Source organism: Mesocricetus auratus, unplaced genomic scaffold (genome assembly GCF_017639785.1).
Source record: "Mesocricetus auratus isolate SY011 unplaced genomic scaffold, BCM_Maur_2.0 Super-Scaffold_100014, whole genome shotgun sequence".
NCBI lineage: Eukaryota > Metazoa > Chordata > Mammalia > Rodentia > Cricetidae > Mesocricetus > Mesocricetus auratus.
The window spans coordinates 31857945-31877371 of NW_024429197.1; the positions used below are offsets into that span (position 1 = coordinate 31857945).

Genomic DNA, 19427 nt, shown 5'->3' on the forward strand with positions numbered 1-19427 from the left:
TGCTTTCCTTAGATAATAAAAACTATTATCTCCTGCTTTCCTGTGCCTTTTCCTCTGGTTATGTTCCCTAGCAGTGAATGTTTTCCACTCTGTAGCCTAGTATTGTGGTATGCACCAGAAATCCCAGCACTCAGGAGACTAAGGCAGAAGGACTGACTATAGTAAATTTCAGATCAGCCTAGGCTACATATGGAATAAAAACTGTATAAGGGCCAGGTGGTGGTGGCGCACGCCTTTAATCCCAGCACTCGGGAGGCAGAGGCAGGCGGATCTCTGTGAGTTCAAGGCCGGGCTGGCCCGACAGCCTCCAAAGCAATACAGAGAAACCCTGTCTTGTAAAACCAAAAAAAGAAAAAAAAAAGTGGTGGTAGGAGGTGGAGGATAGGGGTCCTCTGAGATGGCTCAGTGGTTAAGAGCACTGACTGTTCTTCTAGAGGGCCTGGGTTCCATTCCCAGAACTCACAACTGTCTATAACTACAGTCCCAGGGGATCTGATGCCTACTCTGGCCTCTGTGGGCACCAGACATGGTGAATAGATACATACATGCAAACAAAACATCCATATACATTAAAAATAATTCTTTTTTAAATTTTAGGTTGTTTATACTCTCTTTCTTGTTTACTTGTAAGTTAAGTTCATATTGTGGTAAGTAGACCACATGCCCACTTCCTGGCCTAACTATATGAACAGTACAATGCTAAAATAAGAAACTAATTATGAACTAGTCTCATTCACACTTTCCAGATCACCTGCTGCTCTCAAATTTAGGCCTTCCTGTGGTCCCATGTAATAAATTACCTTACGTCTCGATATTTTCCTGGGAATGCATTAGGTTACAACCTAGTCTGCTGTGTTCTACAAGTTATGCCTGTCCCTCTGGCAACAACAGCTGTTGATCTACATTTGCCTGCTTCACTAGGTTTATGTTTTCTTTTCTCCCTATAGTTTTATGTGTTTTTATTCTACTGTTTTCATGGTATTTTCTAAGAAAAGAAGATAGACACATGAAGTCATTATGTATATTTGTACTTAAATGGAAGATAGTAATTTAGTTGATGATGTTTATCAAAAAAATTTTTTTTGAAACAAGGACTCACTATGTCATGTTGGCTGGCTTAGAAGATCAAACTCAGAGACTCCCCCTGCCTCTACTTTCTGAATCTTGGGATTGAGGATATGTGCCACCATGCCCAGCTCAGTTTAAATAAACAGCACCATTAATCAGGAAAGAAAAGTACAAAATGAATATTTGTTTGCTTATCATATATAAGCCATTAGCTCACAAAAGCCTCAAATGTGTCATCTTTTTTTTGATAACCTAAATTTTGAAAATGTTGTTATATAAACAGTACATGAAGAAGACTACAAAATGTGTATTTTTCTAGGCCTTACCTGTGTTAAAGAATCATTAAAAATCATTTTTTATTTACCAAAATGCAGTTGGACTGATATCACAGAGTCAGCGGCCAGGCATCTGTTCCCTCATGTTCAGAAAAGTACTGGCATCATACACACCTTTTTCAACCCACTGCTCAAAATCCAATGGCTCTTTAGATGTGGTCTTTTCAATCCTCAAGGTCCGCACTGGCATTATAAACAGAATAAATAAATGTTAATTAGCTATTTAGTTCTGTTTTGTTGTTTCTGCTACTTGACTACCATAGATTGATGGGTACTACACAAAGTGCTGGGACCAGGAATAACATGTCCTGGAAGCCATGGCTGTTTTCCCTAAGTCCCTATGACAAAATGTGACACTGTATAATGGCAATCTTGCCTCTGTTTATCACTCAGAGCACAAATCTAATAGAGCTTGTCTGAATTTGGTTATTATCTGGAATGTTTGTATATTGGTTGTGATACTTCTGGTAGCCATGGTTGTAAACCTTCATGGAGAACATGCTGAGTCAGGCATCTTTGTTCATTTTCTCTTGGCTGTAGTCTTTTTGTTGTTGTTGGTTTTGTTTGTTTGTTTGTTTGTTTTTTTCCAAGACAGGATTTCTCTGTGGCTTTGGAGACTGTCCTGGAACTAGCTCTTGTAGACCAGGCTGGTCTCGAACTCACAGAGATCCACCTGCCTCTGCCTCCCAAGTGCTGGGACTAAAGGCATGCGCCACCACCGCCTGGCTTGGCTGAAGGCTTTATAAGAAATATATTACTAACCCACTTTCCTGATGAGGACACAGGTTTACAGAAGCTAGACAAGGTGTCCAATGGACTAAAGAGTTCACACATGAGGCATTTCCCACTCTAAGGCCTCCATAATTCATGACAGAAGAAGGTCCCTACATGACCCCTCCCCCAAGAACCATCCTTCCTCTTCTCTGTCCTGTTCTGGAGGGGCTTGTTTCTATAGATTGTAGCTCCTAGAACAACTAGCTTCTCTTTGGAGCTGGTTAGTGGCAGGCACCAGAAAATTGGAGGGCAGAAAGTGAGAGTAGGATATTTTATTTACACTCTGTCCTGCTTCACGCCATGTCTTTGATAGTAGTCCTGTTCCTTCAACTACAAAGCTCCTGCTAGCCTGGTCCCCCTGTACAGCCCCCAAATCTCCCTGGGCTCTGGTAACACTGTTCTTTCCTTGTCCCAGGACAGCAGTGGCTCCACCTTGTAGCTAGTTTTTGAGAGCCATTATCCCTTATTCATTCCTGCAGCTCAGGCCAGAATTTTATAAGTAGATCTATTAATAAAGTCTCTTCATTTGAAACATCTGAGGTCTATTCTGTTTCCTGCCATGATTCTATCTGATACACTTTATCACAGACAGGACTTAATGTTCCAAGGGGAGATTCCATTCCTAATCCCCAGAAAATGTCATTAGCAATAGAGTATCAAAACTATCCAGTGGGAATAATTGGGGTTATCAGATTTACAGAAAGAGTCTAAGAACTACAGGCTAAATGAGCCCAGGATGAAGATGTCATAGGACCTAGCATCCTGGCAAGCCAGCTTCTTACATCCTAATTGAATCTTCTGCCAAAGACTTTCACACAGTAAACTGCATGGAAACTATGATGTGCTCTGGAAGGGTTTCAAATTTACAGTTGAAGAGAGGCTAATTGTGTTGACCCATACTCTCCATCTCCCATTTCAGCAATGAAACAGGGTCCCATGCTGTAAAGAAAAACTAGTTCTTTGCCAAAAGTTGACATGTGTCCTCTGCCTATGGAAAAATTAAAGAATAATAAAAAGTTAAATTTGTGATTTGCTTACCTAAGTAACTTTGGATCACAAGCTTTTCAATCTTTATGTGTTTGTGAAAACAAATAATGAACTCCTGGGGAAACATGCCTGTGGTGGTCCAAAAGGTTTCTGGATTCCTAATGTTAATTTTAAAGGAATAAAAAGAATATAGATATAAAAATTAATCATAATGTCCTAATGAATAAATATTAAAAACAGCTACCATTTTATTTTAAAATCCCTTTCAAACTTAGTTCTGCCTATGATCTTCCCAACTTTAGTACTTTTTTTTTTTTTTGGTTTTTTCGAGACAGGGTTTCTCTGTGGCTTTGGAGGCTGTCCTGGAACTCCCCTGGTAGTCCAGGCTGGTCTCGAACTCACAGAGATCCGCCTGCCTCTGCCTCCCGAGTGCTGGGATTAAAGGCGTGCGCCACCAACGCCCGGCAGTACTTTTTTTAAACTACTGACAGATACCCTCTTTTAAAATGCAGAAACAAAACTGATGTCACTCCCATCTACAGGCCTTCAGCAGCCCCTACAAACTATAAGCCCAACTTCTTTAGTTCCATCACTAAAGTACGCTGCCTTCCATTACATCATCCCATCACCGCCGCCACAGCCAACTGCTTACAGCTCTCGAACACATCATGTAGACTCATGCTTCTACAGCTTACTTAATGAGTTCTCCTGACCCCAGAGCCCTTCTGCCTCTTGCAAAGTATATGGTTCCTCCTCCAACTCTAACAGACGAGAATCACGGCCTCCATGCTTTCTACTTGCCTCACCGCATTCGTGCCCACCCTGACACGCATCTCTTGCCCTTTTGTGGCTCCTATGGGCCCCGACACTGGCCTTTCTTTACTTTTAACAGGCTCTTTAAAAAAATCTATGTATTTATTTATTATGCATAGAGTATACTGTCTGCATACACAATAGAAGAGGGCATCAGATTTCACTATAGATAGTTGTAAGCTACCCTGTGGTTGTTGGGAATTGAACTCGGGACCTCTGGAAGAACAGTTAGTGCTCTTAACCTCTGAGTCATCCCTCCAGACCCAACCTTTCTTTATTTTTATGTTCTAATAACTATTATAGTAGGGGATCCCTAGTATATGAACAATGTTTGCTGAAAACAAAACATGAAGTTTCAATTCAAGTCTCATATACATATATATACACATATATATACATATATGTGTGTGCATGTATATAAAATGTCCATACTCAATACCATATGTGAAATAGTCTGTTCAGGTATGACATTGGCTATAGAAATAATCATTTCTGAGCCGGGTGGTGGTGGCACACGCCTTTAATATTGCGGGGGGGGGGGGGGCAGAGGCAGGTGGATCTCTGAGTTCGAGGCCAGCTTGGTCTACCAAGCGAGTTCCAGGACAGCCTCCAAAACAATATGGAGAAACCCTGTCTCGAAAAAAACCAAGAAAATAATAATAATATTAATAATCATTCCTGTTTTAAACAATATAAGGCTTTTCTTTCTTTTTGGGGAGTAAAAGTTATATATAATAAAACTTAAGTGTAATGAGTTTTACTCCCCAAAAAGAAAGAAAAGCCTTAAATTATTTAAAAGTTTTGATAAATGTATATATTCTCATGTAACTGATTCACCAAGGTAACCAATACCCACAATGAGGACACAGAACTCTCCCATGATTCCAGAGATTCCCTTATCTTTCCTCCAGACAGTTTCTTTTATTTGTTTTCGAGACAGGTTTTTCTGTGTAGCTTTGTAGGCCAGGCTGGCCTTGAACTCACAGAGATCCACCTGCCTCTGCCTCCCAAGAGGGCTGGGATTAAAGGTGTGAGCCACCACCAACTGGCCCTCCAGACAAATTTCTACATTCCCTTAGGCAACAACTGCTTTGACTTCTATCATGGACCTTTATACTTTACTCATTTCTTAGCAGCTTTTTCCCCCCCAGTGTAGGAGAGTGAACCAGGGGCCTTGCATGTGCTAGGCAAGGGTTGTACTGCTGATCTACACACTTAGCTTGTTCTGTCCCCCCTCCCCACACCCCTGATCCAGGATGGAATTTTTCTGTGTACCGGCCCTAGCTGTCCTGGAACTTGTTCTGTAGACCAGACCAGGCTGTCCTGGAACTCACATAGATCCAGCTTCCTTTGCCTGGGATTAAAGGTGTACACCACCACTGCCTACCACTTGAGCTGTTTTTTTTGTTTTTTGTTTTTTTTTCCCGAGCAAAGTTTCACAAGGTTGCACAGGATGGCCTAAAACTTGCTGTGTATCTAAGGATGACCTTGCACTGTTCATCTTCCTACTTCTACATCTCTCCACCTTCCAAGTGCTGGGATTACATGCATGCACCACTACACTCAGTTTCATACCACTCTGGGAACTTAATCTGGGCTTCATGCAGATAAGCACTTTACCAAGTAAGCTTCATCTCCAGCTTCTGTAACTGAAATTTGCAAATTTTTACTTCTAACTAATATACAGTTATACAATTAATTTTAATAATACCTTGATTTTTGTATCCACTGAATTTACTTACTAACTCTACTAATACCCCCCACCTTTTCTTTCTTTTGAGTCAGGGGTTGAAACAGGGTTTAACTATGAAGCCATCTCACTAGCCTGATGCTGCTGTTTTTTATGTAAAATTGGAAAAGTAGAAATAATGTCTATCTACTTAAAATGAATGAATACTATGTGCTCCATCAACATAATTATTGTTTGACAATAAAAATTAAATAGTAATATGTATTACAAGATAGCGGAACCTTAAAAATCATGTAAGTGAAAGAAGCATCACAACAGTCTCCATGGTAACAGGGTGTGGTAGCTCATGCTAAGAGAGGAGGATCCTGGCAAGTTCAAGAGTTCCAGGCCTGCCGGGCGCTGGTGGCGCACGCCTTTAATCCCAGCACTGGGGAGGCAGAGGCAGGCGGATCTCTGTGAGTTCGAGGCCAGGCTGGACCAACAGCCTCCAAAACAATACAGAGAAACCCTGTCTCGAAAAACCAAAAAAAAAAAAAAAAAAAAAAAAGAGTTCCAGGCCTATCAATTCCACACTTAGACCTTGTCACAAAAACACAGAAAAGGGGGCTGGAGAGATGGCTCAGAGGTTAGGAGCCCTGACTGTTCTTACAAAGGACCTGAGTTTGATTCCCACTGCTTACGTGGTGGCTCACAACTATCTATAATTCTAGTGCCAGGGGATCTGATACTCCCTTCTGGCCTCTGTGGGCACCAGGCACACATGACATGTACAGGCAAAACACTCATACCCATAAATTAAAAAAAAAAAAACCAAACGAAAAAACAAAATGAATAAACAATAGATCTCATGTGAGATAGGCATGGTGATGCAGGTGTATATAACCCCGCATTTAAAAGAGGATTCCTATGGGTTTGAGGCCAGCCTAGGATATACAATAAATTGCTTAATCCAGTGACATCCTGCTTTAGAAACAAAACCAAGCCACAATATGTATGATTCTATTTATATAATTCAACTTATAATATTCAACTGTTCTTTCCCAGGGCGTGGGAGGTGAATGAATATTTATTGGGTATTGAACACAGATTACTTGTGTGCAGTGATCTACTATTATAGTCCTAGCCTTTTTTTTATGATTTGAGACAATATCTTGCTAAATTGCCCAGGTTGGCCTCCAACTTCACTGAAGCACTTCTGTCCTAGTCTTCTAAACACTGAGATATCTCACATTCAGTTTTGGTGTTTTCTCTGTAGAGTTTCTATTCTCCCATTTTACTGACATATTAAGTAGAGAGATCATATATTTGGGTGTATACATTTATATGTGTGTACATGTGTATAAAGCACACTCATGTTTTCCAACATTAGTCAAGTCTAACAAATATTTGGTGTTCTAAATCAACAAACTAATCAACAGGCAGTTCAAGATTCTGTAGCGTCAAAGGTAAACAAAACACAGACTGATGTTCAAGAATTCTGCTGAGAGAGGTCACTAACATAAACAATTACAAAAATCAAATCACACAATTTCATATTAGGGACTTAACCGGAATGCCCCTGGAGCCTAGCAAAGACATGACGTAACCCTGCCTGAGGGAAAAGGTGTTAGAAAAGAGCAGCAACTGACCTTGAAGGAAGAGGTCTGATCTGATTGTTGAGATCTTGCCCAAGCACAATATATTTGGAGACTTATAACATCTCCATCTTACAACTGGCTCTGCTTCAATAATTAAAACCAGTGTTTAATGTGTATACCTGTCTTCCTACAAGTCTAAAATAAAGATAATCTAACAGATCATTTCAGCTCTAAAATGATATGATTCCACCAGTCAAACTGTCGTTAAGTATACACATTGAGAGGATTTAGAACAGTAATAAGCCAGAACGATTTAAGAGAGGTGTTCTTAGACTAGAGAGATGGCTCAGTGGTTAAGAGTACTGGCTACTCTCCCAGAAGACTCAGAACTCACAAGGTGGCTCACAATGGTCTATAACTCCAGTCAAGGGGATCTGACATCCTCTTCAGGCCTCTTCAGGCACTGCACACATCTGGTGTACAGACATATGTGCAGATAAAACACATATAAAACAAAAATTTTAAATAAATAAAAGAGGTGTGTTCTCCATTAGCCACTTTTTCTTGGAGTTAAAGGTCTGAGAATACTAATTACCTCTACCTAGAATAAACTCTAGCCCTGGCCAAGTGGAAATTGGAATGAGACACACAATGCAGGATGTTTCAGAATATTTGTTTACACTATAAAGAGGTGTCTCTGCATAAGGCACCTTCTGATTGGTTTAATAAAGGGATAAATGGCCAACAGCTAGACAGAAGAGAATAGGTGGGACTTCCAGGCAGAAAGAAAGTGAAACTGGAAGGAGAAATTGAGGCAGAAGCTCAGATTCTCCAGTGAGTCAGGGAGAGGAAACAGGAATGGAAGAAAGGTAACTCCATGTGGCAGAACATGTATTAATATAAACATCAAATTGTAAGACCTAGTTGGGAAAAAGCCTAAGCTAAGGCTAAGCTTTCATAATTAATAATAAGTCTCTGAGTTATTATTTGGGGGCTGGTGGGTCAAGGAAGTCTGACTATATGCAGGAAAGGCAAGAAGTGAGTGAGGCATTCTGCTCAGCAAAAATGTTTAGATCAGTAAGCAAACAGGTAGTATATAGGAAGTAACAATGCTTTTTATATTTCTATTTCCAAGAAAATTTGGAATTAAACTAAAACCAGATATTAAAATTTATTCTTCCATAGGATGAAGTTGCTGTCTTGTTTTTTTTTTTTTTGTATTGGTAAACCACTTTTAAAAAATCTATTTATGAACTAGGAAGACAGCTCATCAGTTAAGAGTGCACTGGCTGCTCTTGCAGAAGACCTGGGTTTAATTCCTAGCACCCATATGGCAGCTCACAACTGTAACTTACATCTAATAACTCCAGTTCCAGGGGATCTGACACCTTCTTCTGTCCTTGAGCATTGTACACGTGTGGTACATATACATACATATAAGCAAAACACCAGTATGCATAAAATAAAAGTTTAAAACACACACACACACACACACACACACACACACACCTATTTGCAAACTAGGAATGATAGAACACAACTATAATCCTGGACTCTGAAAGCTGAGACAGGATAATTTTGAGTTTAGGACAAATCTAAGTTACACAGTAAGACCCTGTCTTAGAAAACTCAAAGCACAAATAAACAGGAAAAGAGTTGAGGGAACAGCATGATGGCAGAGTGCTTGTCTACACTGGGACGGCCCTGGGTCCACTTTCCAGCACCGAAAAGGAGAATAAATTAAAAAAAAAAAACAAAAAAAACTAAATCTGTTTGCCCAAAGAGGTCACTCTAAGAATTATTAAAGATAAAAACCTTAAATATTTACAGTGATTTAGTTTGAAGAATGACTCCACAAACTGATGGAACATTAAGCCTGGAAGTAGGACAGAAGGAACAGTCACTCTTACCCATCGATGATATTTTCAGGTGGGTGCTTTTCATCACTGGAGGTAGCCAGAATCACTTCAGTCCCTTCAGTGCTCAAACAGAGGTCAACCTTCCTCATCTCAAAATGTTTAGCCTGAAAATTTTATAAAAATACAGTAACGAAAAGGCAAACTTTTAATTCTCAACAGAAGAGAAAGCAAGGCTGTTGCCTAGCACACAGTTCAACAACCAAGCTATTCTAAACGTGGGAGGGACTTGCACATGTTTGTTTCTGCAAACTCTTGCCCTCTCCCTGGGATGGCCTATAAAATATGGTGATTCCCACTTCTAGACTCCACAAAATGTCTTTGACTACTTGAACTAACATCATTATTCTGCTTCTAAAATTAAAACCCTCAGTCATATAGAGACAGTTAACAAGCTTTGCTGACATAAATTATGGGTGATTTTTTATTGTAGTTATACAGCTGTATTTATGAAAATTTATTAAAAATTTGGAGGATAAATGCATATATACCCTTATCAATATAAGTATCAAACAACACTTACTTTGGGGATTTCTGTTTTTGAGACTGGGTCACTCTGCAGCCAGGCTGGCCTAGAACTACAGCAGACTTTTTGCCTCAGCCTCTCAAGTGCTAGGATTACAGGCATGAGCTCCCACACCTGGCTGTATTTTTTAATCTTTCTTTCGGGGGAGGGTAGGTCTCTCATCCTTAGGGTTCTCTTTTGTCTGCTCTCGGTGAGGTGAGTTTTCAGGTCTGCCAACACACCAGGCTTATTTACAATTTGAAACACTATCTTTGGTTGCTTTTTTGAGGCAAGAGCTTTGCTTTGTTAGCCATGCTGTCCTCAAGAACTCCTAGGTTCATGTGATCCCCCTCCTTCAGCCTCACCAATAATTAAAATTACAGGGACTCATAACAACAGCAGCTATCGTTTTCTGGATAGGAACATGAAATAAGGCAAGTGAAAACTTTATTTTAAATTCTGAGCTAGTCACCTGGTCAAGAGACTTAAACCCATCTCTGCTGAAGACATCTTGTAATGAGCTCCACTAGGCTGGACATTAGAGGATAAAACAGAGAAAGGATTCTCTCAGATCTTACCCTCTGTTTTCCCTGTTCTGATGGTGATGCAGACAGATGTGAAGTAACTTGACAGCTGTGTGTATGCCTGCGAGAATGCCAGAAGACAACTTCCAGAATACCATCTACCTCCTCTGAAGGTCTCTTATTAGCACTGAGTTGACTAGCACATACCACCACATCTGGCTTTTTGGCAAGGGTTCTAGGTTCAGTTCCTAGCACTTACACTGGGCAGCTCACAACTATCTGTAAGTTTAGCTCCAGGGAATGAGATCCCCTCTTCTGGCATTTTATGTGTGCATGTAAGCACATACACACAAGGAAAAAAATGCTAAACTATATTCTAGATACAAATCGTGTCTCACGTGTCTTTATAAATGTCTTGATTTGTCTTTTTAATTTTGTTTTTGAAACAGCTTCTCACTATTAACTCAAACTCTAATCCTCCTGCCTCAATCTCCTGACTGTTAGGATTATAGATGTGCTTGGTTTATGGCTTGGATTTGGCTTTGATGCAAGCGTTGCCTACCCAACTATAACATGCACATAAAAAAGGGACCAATAACAAGCACATATTCAAGAAAGCTTTAGAATATAGAGCTTGTGAGAAGTCTTCCTCATCCCTTCTTGATCCTACCTCTGCTTCCTCCCCACAAGGAACAATGATTCTACTTCTAACACTGTGAATTAATTCTGTCTAAATTTCATGTACATGGAATCTTATTTCGGGCTTATTGCTACCTGACTTCTTTTCCTCATTATGTTTGAGAAATTTATCAATGTCATATGCAGCACCATTAAGTACAGTTAGGCACAGCTGCAGCACAGCCCTGTGCATGTCACCTGAGATGAGATCAAAGAAACAAGCCCTTGTGAACTTCACAAGAAGCTGGAACTAGCTGAGAGAAAAAAAAAGGGGGGGGGGAGGGGTTTCTTTGGTTTTGGGTACATAAGAGACAACCAATGAAGGAGAAATTAAGCTTACTACTTAGTTTTCTGAAACTAGAAGTAAACTGAACATTTAAAATTGCAACATGGTCTAACCCAGCAGAAGAATTGATTTGTCTCTTATCCCAGCTCCCAGACAAAGGAAAATTTGTGAAAGACATGAACCCTCCAGGGGAGAAATTATCTGTTTACTCTACCTTTTGTTGAGACACTACATCAAATAAGATTAGAAGCAGCTCAATAGATGGCTCAGGTCCTGGAGTTACCCACATGCTAATTTATATTAGAAGTTACAAAGATAACTATATATAAATATCTGTCAAATAATTTAGAAAAAATGGACAAAATGGATGAACAGAAAGTGAGTTTTACAAGACAAATGAAAACTCAAAGGAACAACACAGAAACTCAGGAATTGAAAAATACAGTTATCTAAAGCTAAAAAAGTTAGTTAGGCTTACCATCACATTAAGCAAAGCCTGGTGGGACTGGCAAGATGGCTCAACCAGTAAAGGTGCTTCCAGCCACACTGACGTGACTCTAATCCCAGAACACACAGGGCAAGGAGAGAGTCAGCTCTGCAGGCTGTGCTGACTCCCACTTGTGAGCCAGGGCATACAACATGCACACCAACACATACTAAGTAAATAAATAACCATAAAGAGAACAGTAAAGATCTGTGAGCACAAGTATGGGCTGATGGTATAATGTAATGGCAAAGTACTTGTCTGACATTAAAAACATATATATTTGCTGCTTTTCCAGAGGACTCAAGTTTAGTTTCCAGAACACACATTGCTTACAGACACCTGTAACTCCATCTCCAAGGGCTCTGACACTCTTTTCTGCTCTCCACAAGCACCCACACACATATGGCATACACAAAGAAACACACACACACATAAACAAATGAATCTCAAAAAAAAAAAAGTGAAGGAGGCTGGAAAGATGGCTCAGTGGTTAAAGCACTCATGTAGTAGCTAACTACCATCTGAACTCCAGTTCCAAAGGGTCTGACGTTCTTATCTGGCCTCTGAGGGCACTCCATGTGTGTGGTGTACAGACACACATGCAAGCAAAACACTCATTCACATAAAATAGAAATGAATTAACTTAAAAATAAACAAGTAAACAGAGCATCAAACGAAATAAAATCAAACTAGTCAGAGATATGCACAATTGGAATTAGCATCTTATGAAGGAGGAAACGGAATAATGTAGGAAAAAAATTATGAAGAAACATGGCTGAAATTTTCCCCAAATCTAAAATAACTCCATAGAAATTTTAAACTTTAAGTTGAGCAAACAAATAGAAGCTTCTACTTAGGCACATTAGTCAATAGCTAAAAAAAGAAAAGCAGTCAGAGCAAAGATCACAATAACATATCTCTGGAAACACCATCCCTCCAGAGGTGTACTTTATAATGTAGGTCGTTTTTAGTCCAATCAAGATTAACCATCACAGTACATGTAGCTTCTAGACTACATCTATGAGAAAGAATGGAAAGCAAGGATCGCTGACCTGGGCTGCAAGCATGACTTAGAGTACTTGCCTTACATACAAGCAACAAAACAAGAACAACAGAAAACAAACAAACAAACCCAAGCCTACTGAATGGCCTAAAAAATAATAGCAATAGAAAATAGAGATGGAGAAGCAGCAAATATGAGCCTGGTGTGGTAGCATATGTTATAATTCAAGTACTCAGGAGAGGGAGTTAGGGAGTCAGAAGCTCAAGGATACTCAAGTGTATAGCAAGCTGGACACCAATCTGAGCTATACAAGACCTTTCTCAAAAATAAAAAACAAAACAAAGGCAATAAATGATACAAAGCGAGAAGAAGGCAACAAAATTGTACTTACAGATCATGTTAGTAAAATTCTTAACACTGAACATGAAGTAATATAATATTAATTCAAAATAGACTAGGGGGCTGAGGATACAACTCAGTGGTAGAGTACTGACCTTGCACACACAGTGTCTTGGGTTAAATCTCAGCACTGCAAAACCACAGACAGACAGACAGACAGACAAACACACTAGGAGGATGTTAAGGATGAATGTCATAATCCTAGGCCTTTTTTTTTTTTTTTTTTTTGGTTTTTCGAGACAGGGTTTCTCTGTAGCTTTGGAGGCTGTCCTGGAACTCACTTTGTAGACCAGGCTGGCCTCATACTCACAGAGATCCACCTGCCTCTGCCTCCCAAGTGCTGGGACTAAAGGTGTGCGCCACCAACGCCCGGCAATCCTAGGACTTTATAGTAACTAGTAACAATAAAGAAAGAAGGCTTCTCTGGTTCAAATGGTGGAAGTTTGGTCTCTAACTATACTGTAAGGTGGTGGGACCTTTAAAAGATGAAACCTACAGGGAGGCAAATGGGTCACAATAGGGCTCCTAAGGGGATTAGTAATGGGTTTTAGAAGAGTGGATTCATGTCTGTGAATAGGTCTGGTCCCTCCCTGCTCTCCTGCTCCCTTTTCTAGCCTTGTGACCTCTCCCCTACATGCTATCCCCTATGAGATCCTCATCCAAGCCAAGCAGATGTTAGCATGGTCTTTGCTCTCCAGAATGGTGTACTAAATAAACTTATTTTCTTTACAAATTACCCAACTTCAAGTATTTTATTATGGAAATACAAAACAGGCTAATATAAAAGCCAAAAGAGAAGAAAAGATGCAATGCCAGAAAAATACTTGACTATATTGAAAGAGGACAGGAACACAGATTTAAATAAAAACAAATGATTTCCCCATTTACCATTACTAAATTAAACACTAGACTAGACTCAATTTAAAAATCAATCAAATAATATTTTCAAGAGACACTCTCTTAATTTTATAAAGACACAGACTGAAAGCAAATGATAGAATATGGCATAGTTTTTCCTTCCTTCCTTCCTTCTTTCCTTCCTTCCTTCCTTCCTTCCTTCCTTCCTTTCTTTCTTTCTCTTCCTAGACAGGGTCTTTTTATATCGGCTGAGCTGGCTTTGAACTTCCCATGTAGTACACCCTGACCTTGCATGCTTGATCCTCCTGATTCATCCTCTTATGTGCTGATTACAGGCCTGTGTCACTATGCTTGACAGGTATATAGTTTAACACTTAACAAGGTTAAGTCCTCTATTCAATATTTAAAATTTGTTTGTTACTATATCCTGAACCTTATTAGAAACAATGCCATTAAATTTATAGATTAAATTGGAGAGCATTGGCATGCTTCTATGAGTAAGTATCATGTGTCTGCATTTACTTAGGTCTTTTTAAGTCCTTAAAGTACTACACAGTTTTATCAACATCTCTCTACCCCATCTTAAATTTTTTAACTCTTGGTCTCTATAGTTCCTACTACTGCTGTAAAGGGGATCTTTGTAAAAACAACACTCAAAATTCCTTATTCTTAGCCAAACAATGGTTATTTACCACATTTTAGCATTAAATGTCATGTTCACTCATGTTTTACTTGTTGTTGTTAAGAATTTTGTGTACTAGTTTAAGCTTTTTCTTTTAAATATGAATAAGCATTACACTCTATCAAATATATGTACTAAGATGACCAAATAGTTTTTAATTTTTTAAAATTTATATATGTATTTTTTTTAGGTGTAAGTGCTCAGTCTGCATGTATACCTGCAGGCCAGAAGAGGGCATGAGATCCTATTATAAATATTATAAGCCACCATGTGGTTGCCAGGAATAGAACTCAGGACCTCTGGAAGAGCAGGCAGTGCTCTTAACTGCTAAGCCAGCCATCTATCGAGCTCCATATAACTTTCCTTAGGAGTATTAATGTGATCAAGTAAATAGATGTTTCTAATGCTACAGTATTTCCAGGTACTGCCACCCACCCCTCCAAAAGTCTACATGCCCAAGATGTGTTATTTTGTATCCAAAGATTTGCTACTTTCATATTTAGATTTTTTTTGCCATTTAATCAGTTTTATAGCCCTAGGATTAAGATGATACTTCAAAGGAAATAAGGGGCTGGAAAGCTCTTTTTCTAGTTGTTGAAATAATTTTATATAGAATATGGATTATTAGAGGCTAGAGAAGTAGTTTAGTGGGAGAGAGTGCTTGACTAACATGTTGCTTAGGTTTGGTAAACACACACAGACACACAGACACACACACACACACACACCGCCCACAGGTGGGGTTGGGAGTGAGGGTGCGGGCTATTTGATCCATACCTGTGATCCATATCTGGTTAAGTGTTTGTAGGGTCTGTTTTTGTTGTTGTTTGTTTGAGACAAGTTCTCACTACGTTTACAGTGCTGATCTCAAACCTACATTTCTCCTGCCTCAGTCTCCCTAGTGCTAGAATCACAGGTATCTGTCTGTGGAGCACACAGACCAGCTCTGCAACGATTTTTTATTATTTCAAACTTGGTAGTTCTACTCAGGATTTCTATACCTTCTCCAATAATTTTATAATAAATTTTAATAGTTTTATTACTACTGAGTGTGTGTGTATGTTTATGTGGGTGTGAGCTTCATGGTGCCTGTGAAGTCAGAGGACAACTTCTCTCCTTCTACTTTTATGTGGGTTCTGGGTATCGAACCCCGATGGCCCAGTCTTCTTATGTATCAAGCACTTGCCCAGCTGAGCCATCTTGTAGGTCTGATATTAATTACTGATAACTTTTAATTCATTTATTTTTGGTTTTATATTAGCATAAAGTTCACTGTCTATTATAGTTTAAAAACAATGTCAGTAGTACTGCAGCTGTGTCTAATACTGTGAAAGCCATGTCCTAACATTTCTGTGTGCATTTTCTTGACCAATCTTACCACAACCTTTACACTATTGATACCAGAGAACTGGTATTGAATGAATAGTGTTAATCCTTACTTTAAAAGAGAGGAAAAATGGAGAATTCCTACATATATGCTGATGGACCTAGATGTTAATTACAAACAAAAAAATTCTTTTTTCAAGACAAGGTTTCACTATGTATCTTTGGCTGTTCTGGAACTTAACTCTGTAAACCAGGCTGACCTCAAACTCAAAACAGAGATCCTGCTGCCTCTGCTTCCTGAGTGCTGGGATTAAAGGTATGTGCCACCACACCTGACCTACAAACAAAATTCTTAATTAAGAATTGAAAATGAAAAAAAAAAAAAGAATTGAAAATGTAGCTGGGCGGTGGTGGCGCACGCCTTTAATCCCAGCACTCGGGAGGCAAAGGCAGGCGGATCTCTGTGAGTTCGAGGCCTGGCTGGACCGACAGCCTCCAAAACAATACAGAGAAACCCTGTCTCGTAAAACCAAAAAAAAAAAAAAAAAAAAAAAAAAAAAAAGAATTGAAAATGTAGAAACAAATAAAATTGAAGGTAAAAATAACATTGACTACCAAGTTATACTAGAGTAGCTTACTTTTTCTTTCTTGGAATTTCTATCAATTAAGAACATGTTTAGGGCTGGAGAGATGGCTCAGAGGTTAAGAGCACTGGCTGCTCTTCCAGAGGTCCTGAGTTCAATTCCCAGCAACCATATGGTGGCTCACAACCATCTGTAATGAGATCTGGTACCCTCTTCTGGCGTGCAGGCAGAACATTGTATACATATTATTAATAAATAAAATCTTTAAAAAAAAAAAAAAGAACATGTTTAACAAATATTTTCAAGATAACTTGGGACCAGGGAAATATGAGATGGATGACAGTACTTTCAGCAGTTTTATAACTCTTTGAATAGATACACTCAGAGAATATTATTAGCAAATAAAATAAACGTGTGGAAGATTTTTATTGTTAACCTATTTAGCATTTATTAAATTTTAAATCTCTTTTTACAGTGCTAGGAATTGAATCCAGCAACAGAGTAAGATCCTATCTGCCCCCCCACTATAGGATTAAGTGAAAATATTTTACATAACATCTTTGCTAATTATGGGTATAAAAAGTATGCTTATCAACTCTGCAGACAACCCAAAGCTGGGGGATGGGGCGTAGTTCAGCTCTATAGCATGTGCATAGCATGGTCATGACCCTGGATTCAATAGAGGGAAGAGAAGAGAGAACAAGCTGGAAAAAAGTTTCATCGGTATAAGGTCATGTTCACCTATTTACATATTGTCTATGGCTGCCTTTGAGTGGCAGAACTAAGTAGCTGTCATAGAGTATAAAGCCTAAAATATTTGACCCTTTATAACCCTTGATCTAGATGTATTAACATTTAACTGGCTTGATATATGACAAAATCAACACCAGACAACACTGTCCCAAAGGTAAAATTTTAAATGCTAATATAGATTATACTAAAAGTTAAGCTAGTGCCTGCCTGGCAAGCATGATGCCCCAGGTTTGATCTCTGGCACCCCAACAACAAAATACAATTTAAGAGGTTGTTTGTTGAACACCAACAAACAAGGGGCCTACGTGTACTAAATGCCAAGGCACTATACCAGCAAAGATTAATACAATCTATAACTGAAATTTGGTTCTTGTCAAGCTGATAACAGACACACAGTTAGTAGCTGGGTGCTACCAGTGTGATTCACATCTAAAATACTGTGTTCGGTGCTAAGGTAGAGTCTTTTAAGGACATTATGAATTTCCATACTGTTTGGGGGAGAGAAGAAGTTCAGGAGCATGTCTCCCTCCCCAGCACACACAAACAAATAAATGTAATAAAAATTTTAAATAAACCATTTTTTAAAAAAAGTTACAGTGCCCCCTCCAGAAGTTCATGTACTAAAGATGCATACCCTCTGCCAAGGATGACAAACAAATTTGTGGTGTGTTTTCTAATTCTACTTTTGCTATATGAATTGACGTGAATGTCTCAAAGCAGGATAAGGGATAATCAACACATTTTCCTGTCCTAATAAATAAATAATAAATGTTAACATTTAGGAAAATGTTCTCATATTGATGTATAAAGTAGATGAATGAGATACTGTATGTACTCTTCCAACGTTCAGTTCTTTTCTTACCCCATTTTTAAGTGATCTAAAATGTCTATGCAGACAACAAATGAGTGCTTTAATACATAATGTATTTCATACCTCCTAGACACACCAGTATCTGTCCTGTTAGACAAGGAAGAAAGGGGCAGAGACTGGATTTTCATTAAGTTTTTGTTGCAATTAATCAGAAAGAGGCAAACCAAACCCGAGTTAATCCATGAAGCCAGGTTTCCATAGCTCCAAGATGCAGGTTTGGGAGGACATGCTTGATCTAAGTAAGCATGAATTCCCTCAGGCAACTCTCTACCAAAGTGGTAAGTTCTAGGGAACTGTCCTTTCTGTGTTTTCTTCTCCCGAGTACAGTGTGGCCGTTCTGGTACTTCTTTCAGAAACCCTCTGAGTCAAGTCCTGGGTTGATTTTCTTGTTGGCCAGCATCCTTGGCTCTGAGTGCTCTTACATCAGCACGCTCCAAATCCTTTCCTATACCATCCACTGGTAACTCTTGTGTGCATTTAAAAACCGGTCATCCTCTGTCTCCCAGGGTGGCGGCCCAGACAGTCCTCTCACCTCCACCGTAAGCCCCAGCCTCAAAAGATTTAAAATAGCCTAAATGCACCTACATCGACTTTAAATATAATTTGTAAGTGTTTGAGTTTGTACGATGTTGATGATGTCTTACATTTGAGTTATTTACTGTGATTTGTAATTGTTCTTCCTTTTGAGGGGTCAAAACATCAGGTTACTACAAGGTTCCTGGGGAACCAGGCCCTCGTCAGGATGCCCTCTCCCAGCAACGTCGCCGCACCTTCCGCGGTCGCCTGCCGCGTGTCCCTCACAACCGCTCCCTTCCCGCCCGCATCCCTCCGCCCGCCTCGCCATCAGACTCCCACCTCTCCGGTGCCCGCCCAACGCGCAGGGCAGACCCACTCGCCTGGGCCTCGGGTAGCTCCGCGAATTGACCGTCGGCTCGTGATCCCCTCTGGGTGCCCCGCGCCCCGCCCCGCCCCGCCCCGCCCCGCCCCGCCTCGCCCCGCCCCACCCCCGCCCTACCCCGGCCCCCGCGGAGTTCCCAGGCGCGCTCCCGGCGCAGCTCCGCCCCGCCCTCTCCCGGCACTGGACCCGCCCAGATACGCCACCTCGCTCGAGCTCCCATCCTTAGGATTACCCTTACCCTGCTCCGCCACGCCTCGGGGGCGGAGGGCCCCCCCGCAGAAGTCTCAGGGGACACGCCCCCGCGCGGGCACGCACGCGCACCGTCCAGCCCCGCCCCTTCCACCCTTCCCGCTACTACCCAGCTCTCTCAGATTCACTGCCCCACCCACTCTCGGCCCCGCCCCTCCCCTGAC

General features: G+C 40.2%; 1 protein-coding gene across 6 annotated transcripts in view; it reads right to left on the reverse strand.

Annotated features, from left to right (window-relative positions):
- Nucleotides 1-19427, reverse strand: part of Hspb11 (heat shock protein family B (small) member 11) — a 40234-nt gene that overhangs the window by 20515 nt on the left and 292 nt on the right. For 3 of the 6 annotated variants that reach the window (XM_013114902.3, XM_013114900.3, XM_040757025.1), the window contains exons 1-4: nt 18972-19073; nt 9155-9267; nt 3216-3322; nt 1518-1586 (exon numbers count right to left, since the gene is read on the reverse strand). In XM_013114902.3, coding sequence (XP_012970356.1) covers nt 1518-1586; nt 3216-3322; nt 9155-9252 — 274 coding nt within the window. In that variant the 5' untranslated portion in view covers nt 9253-9267; nt 18972-19073. Of the gene's footprint in view, nt 1-1517; nt 1587-3215; nt 3323-9154; nt 9268-18971; nt 19089-19252; nt 19359-19427 lie in introns of those variants that run through there. The other 3 variants (XM_013114905.3, XM_013114904.3, XM_013114906.3) reach the window with 3 other exon arrangements.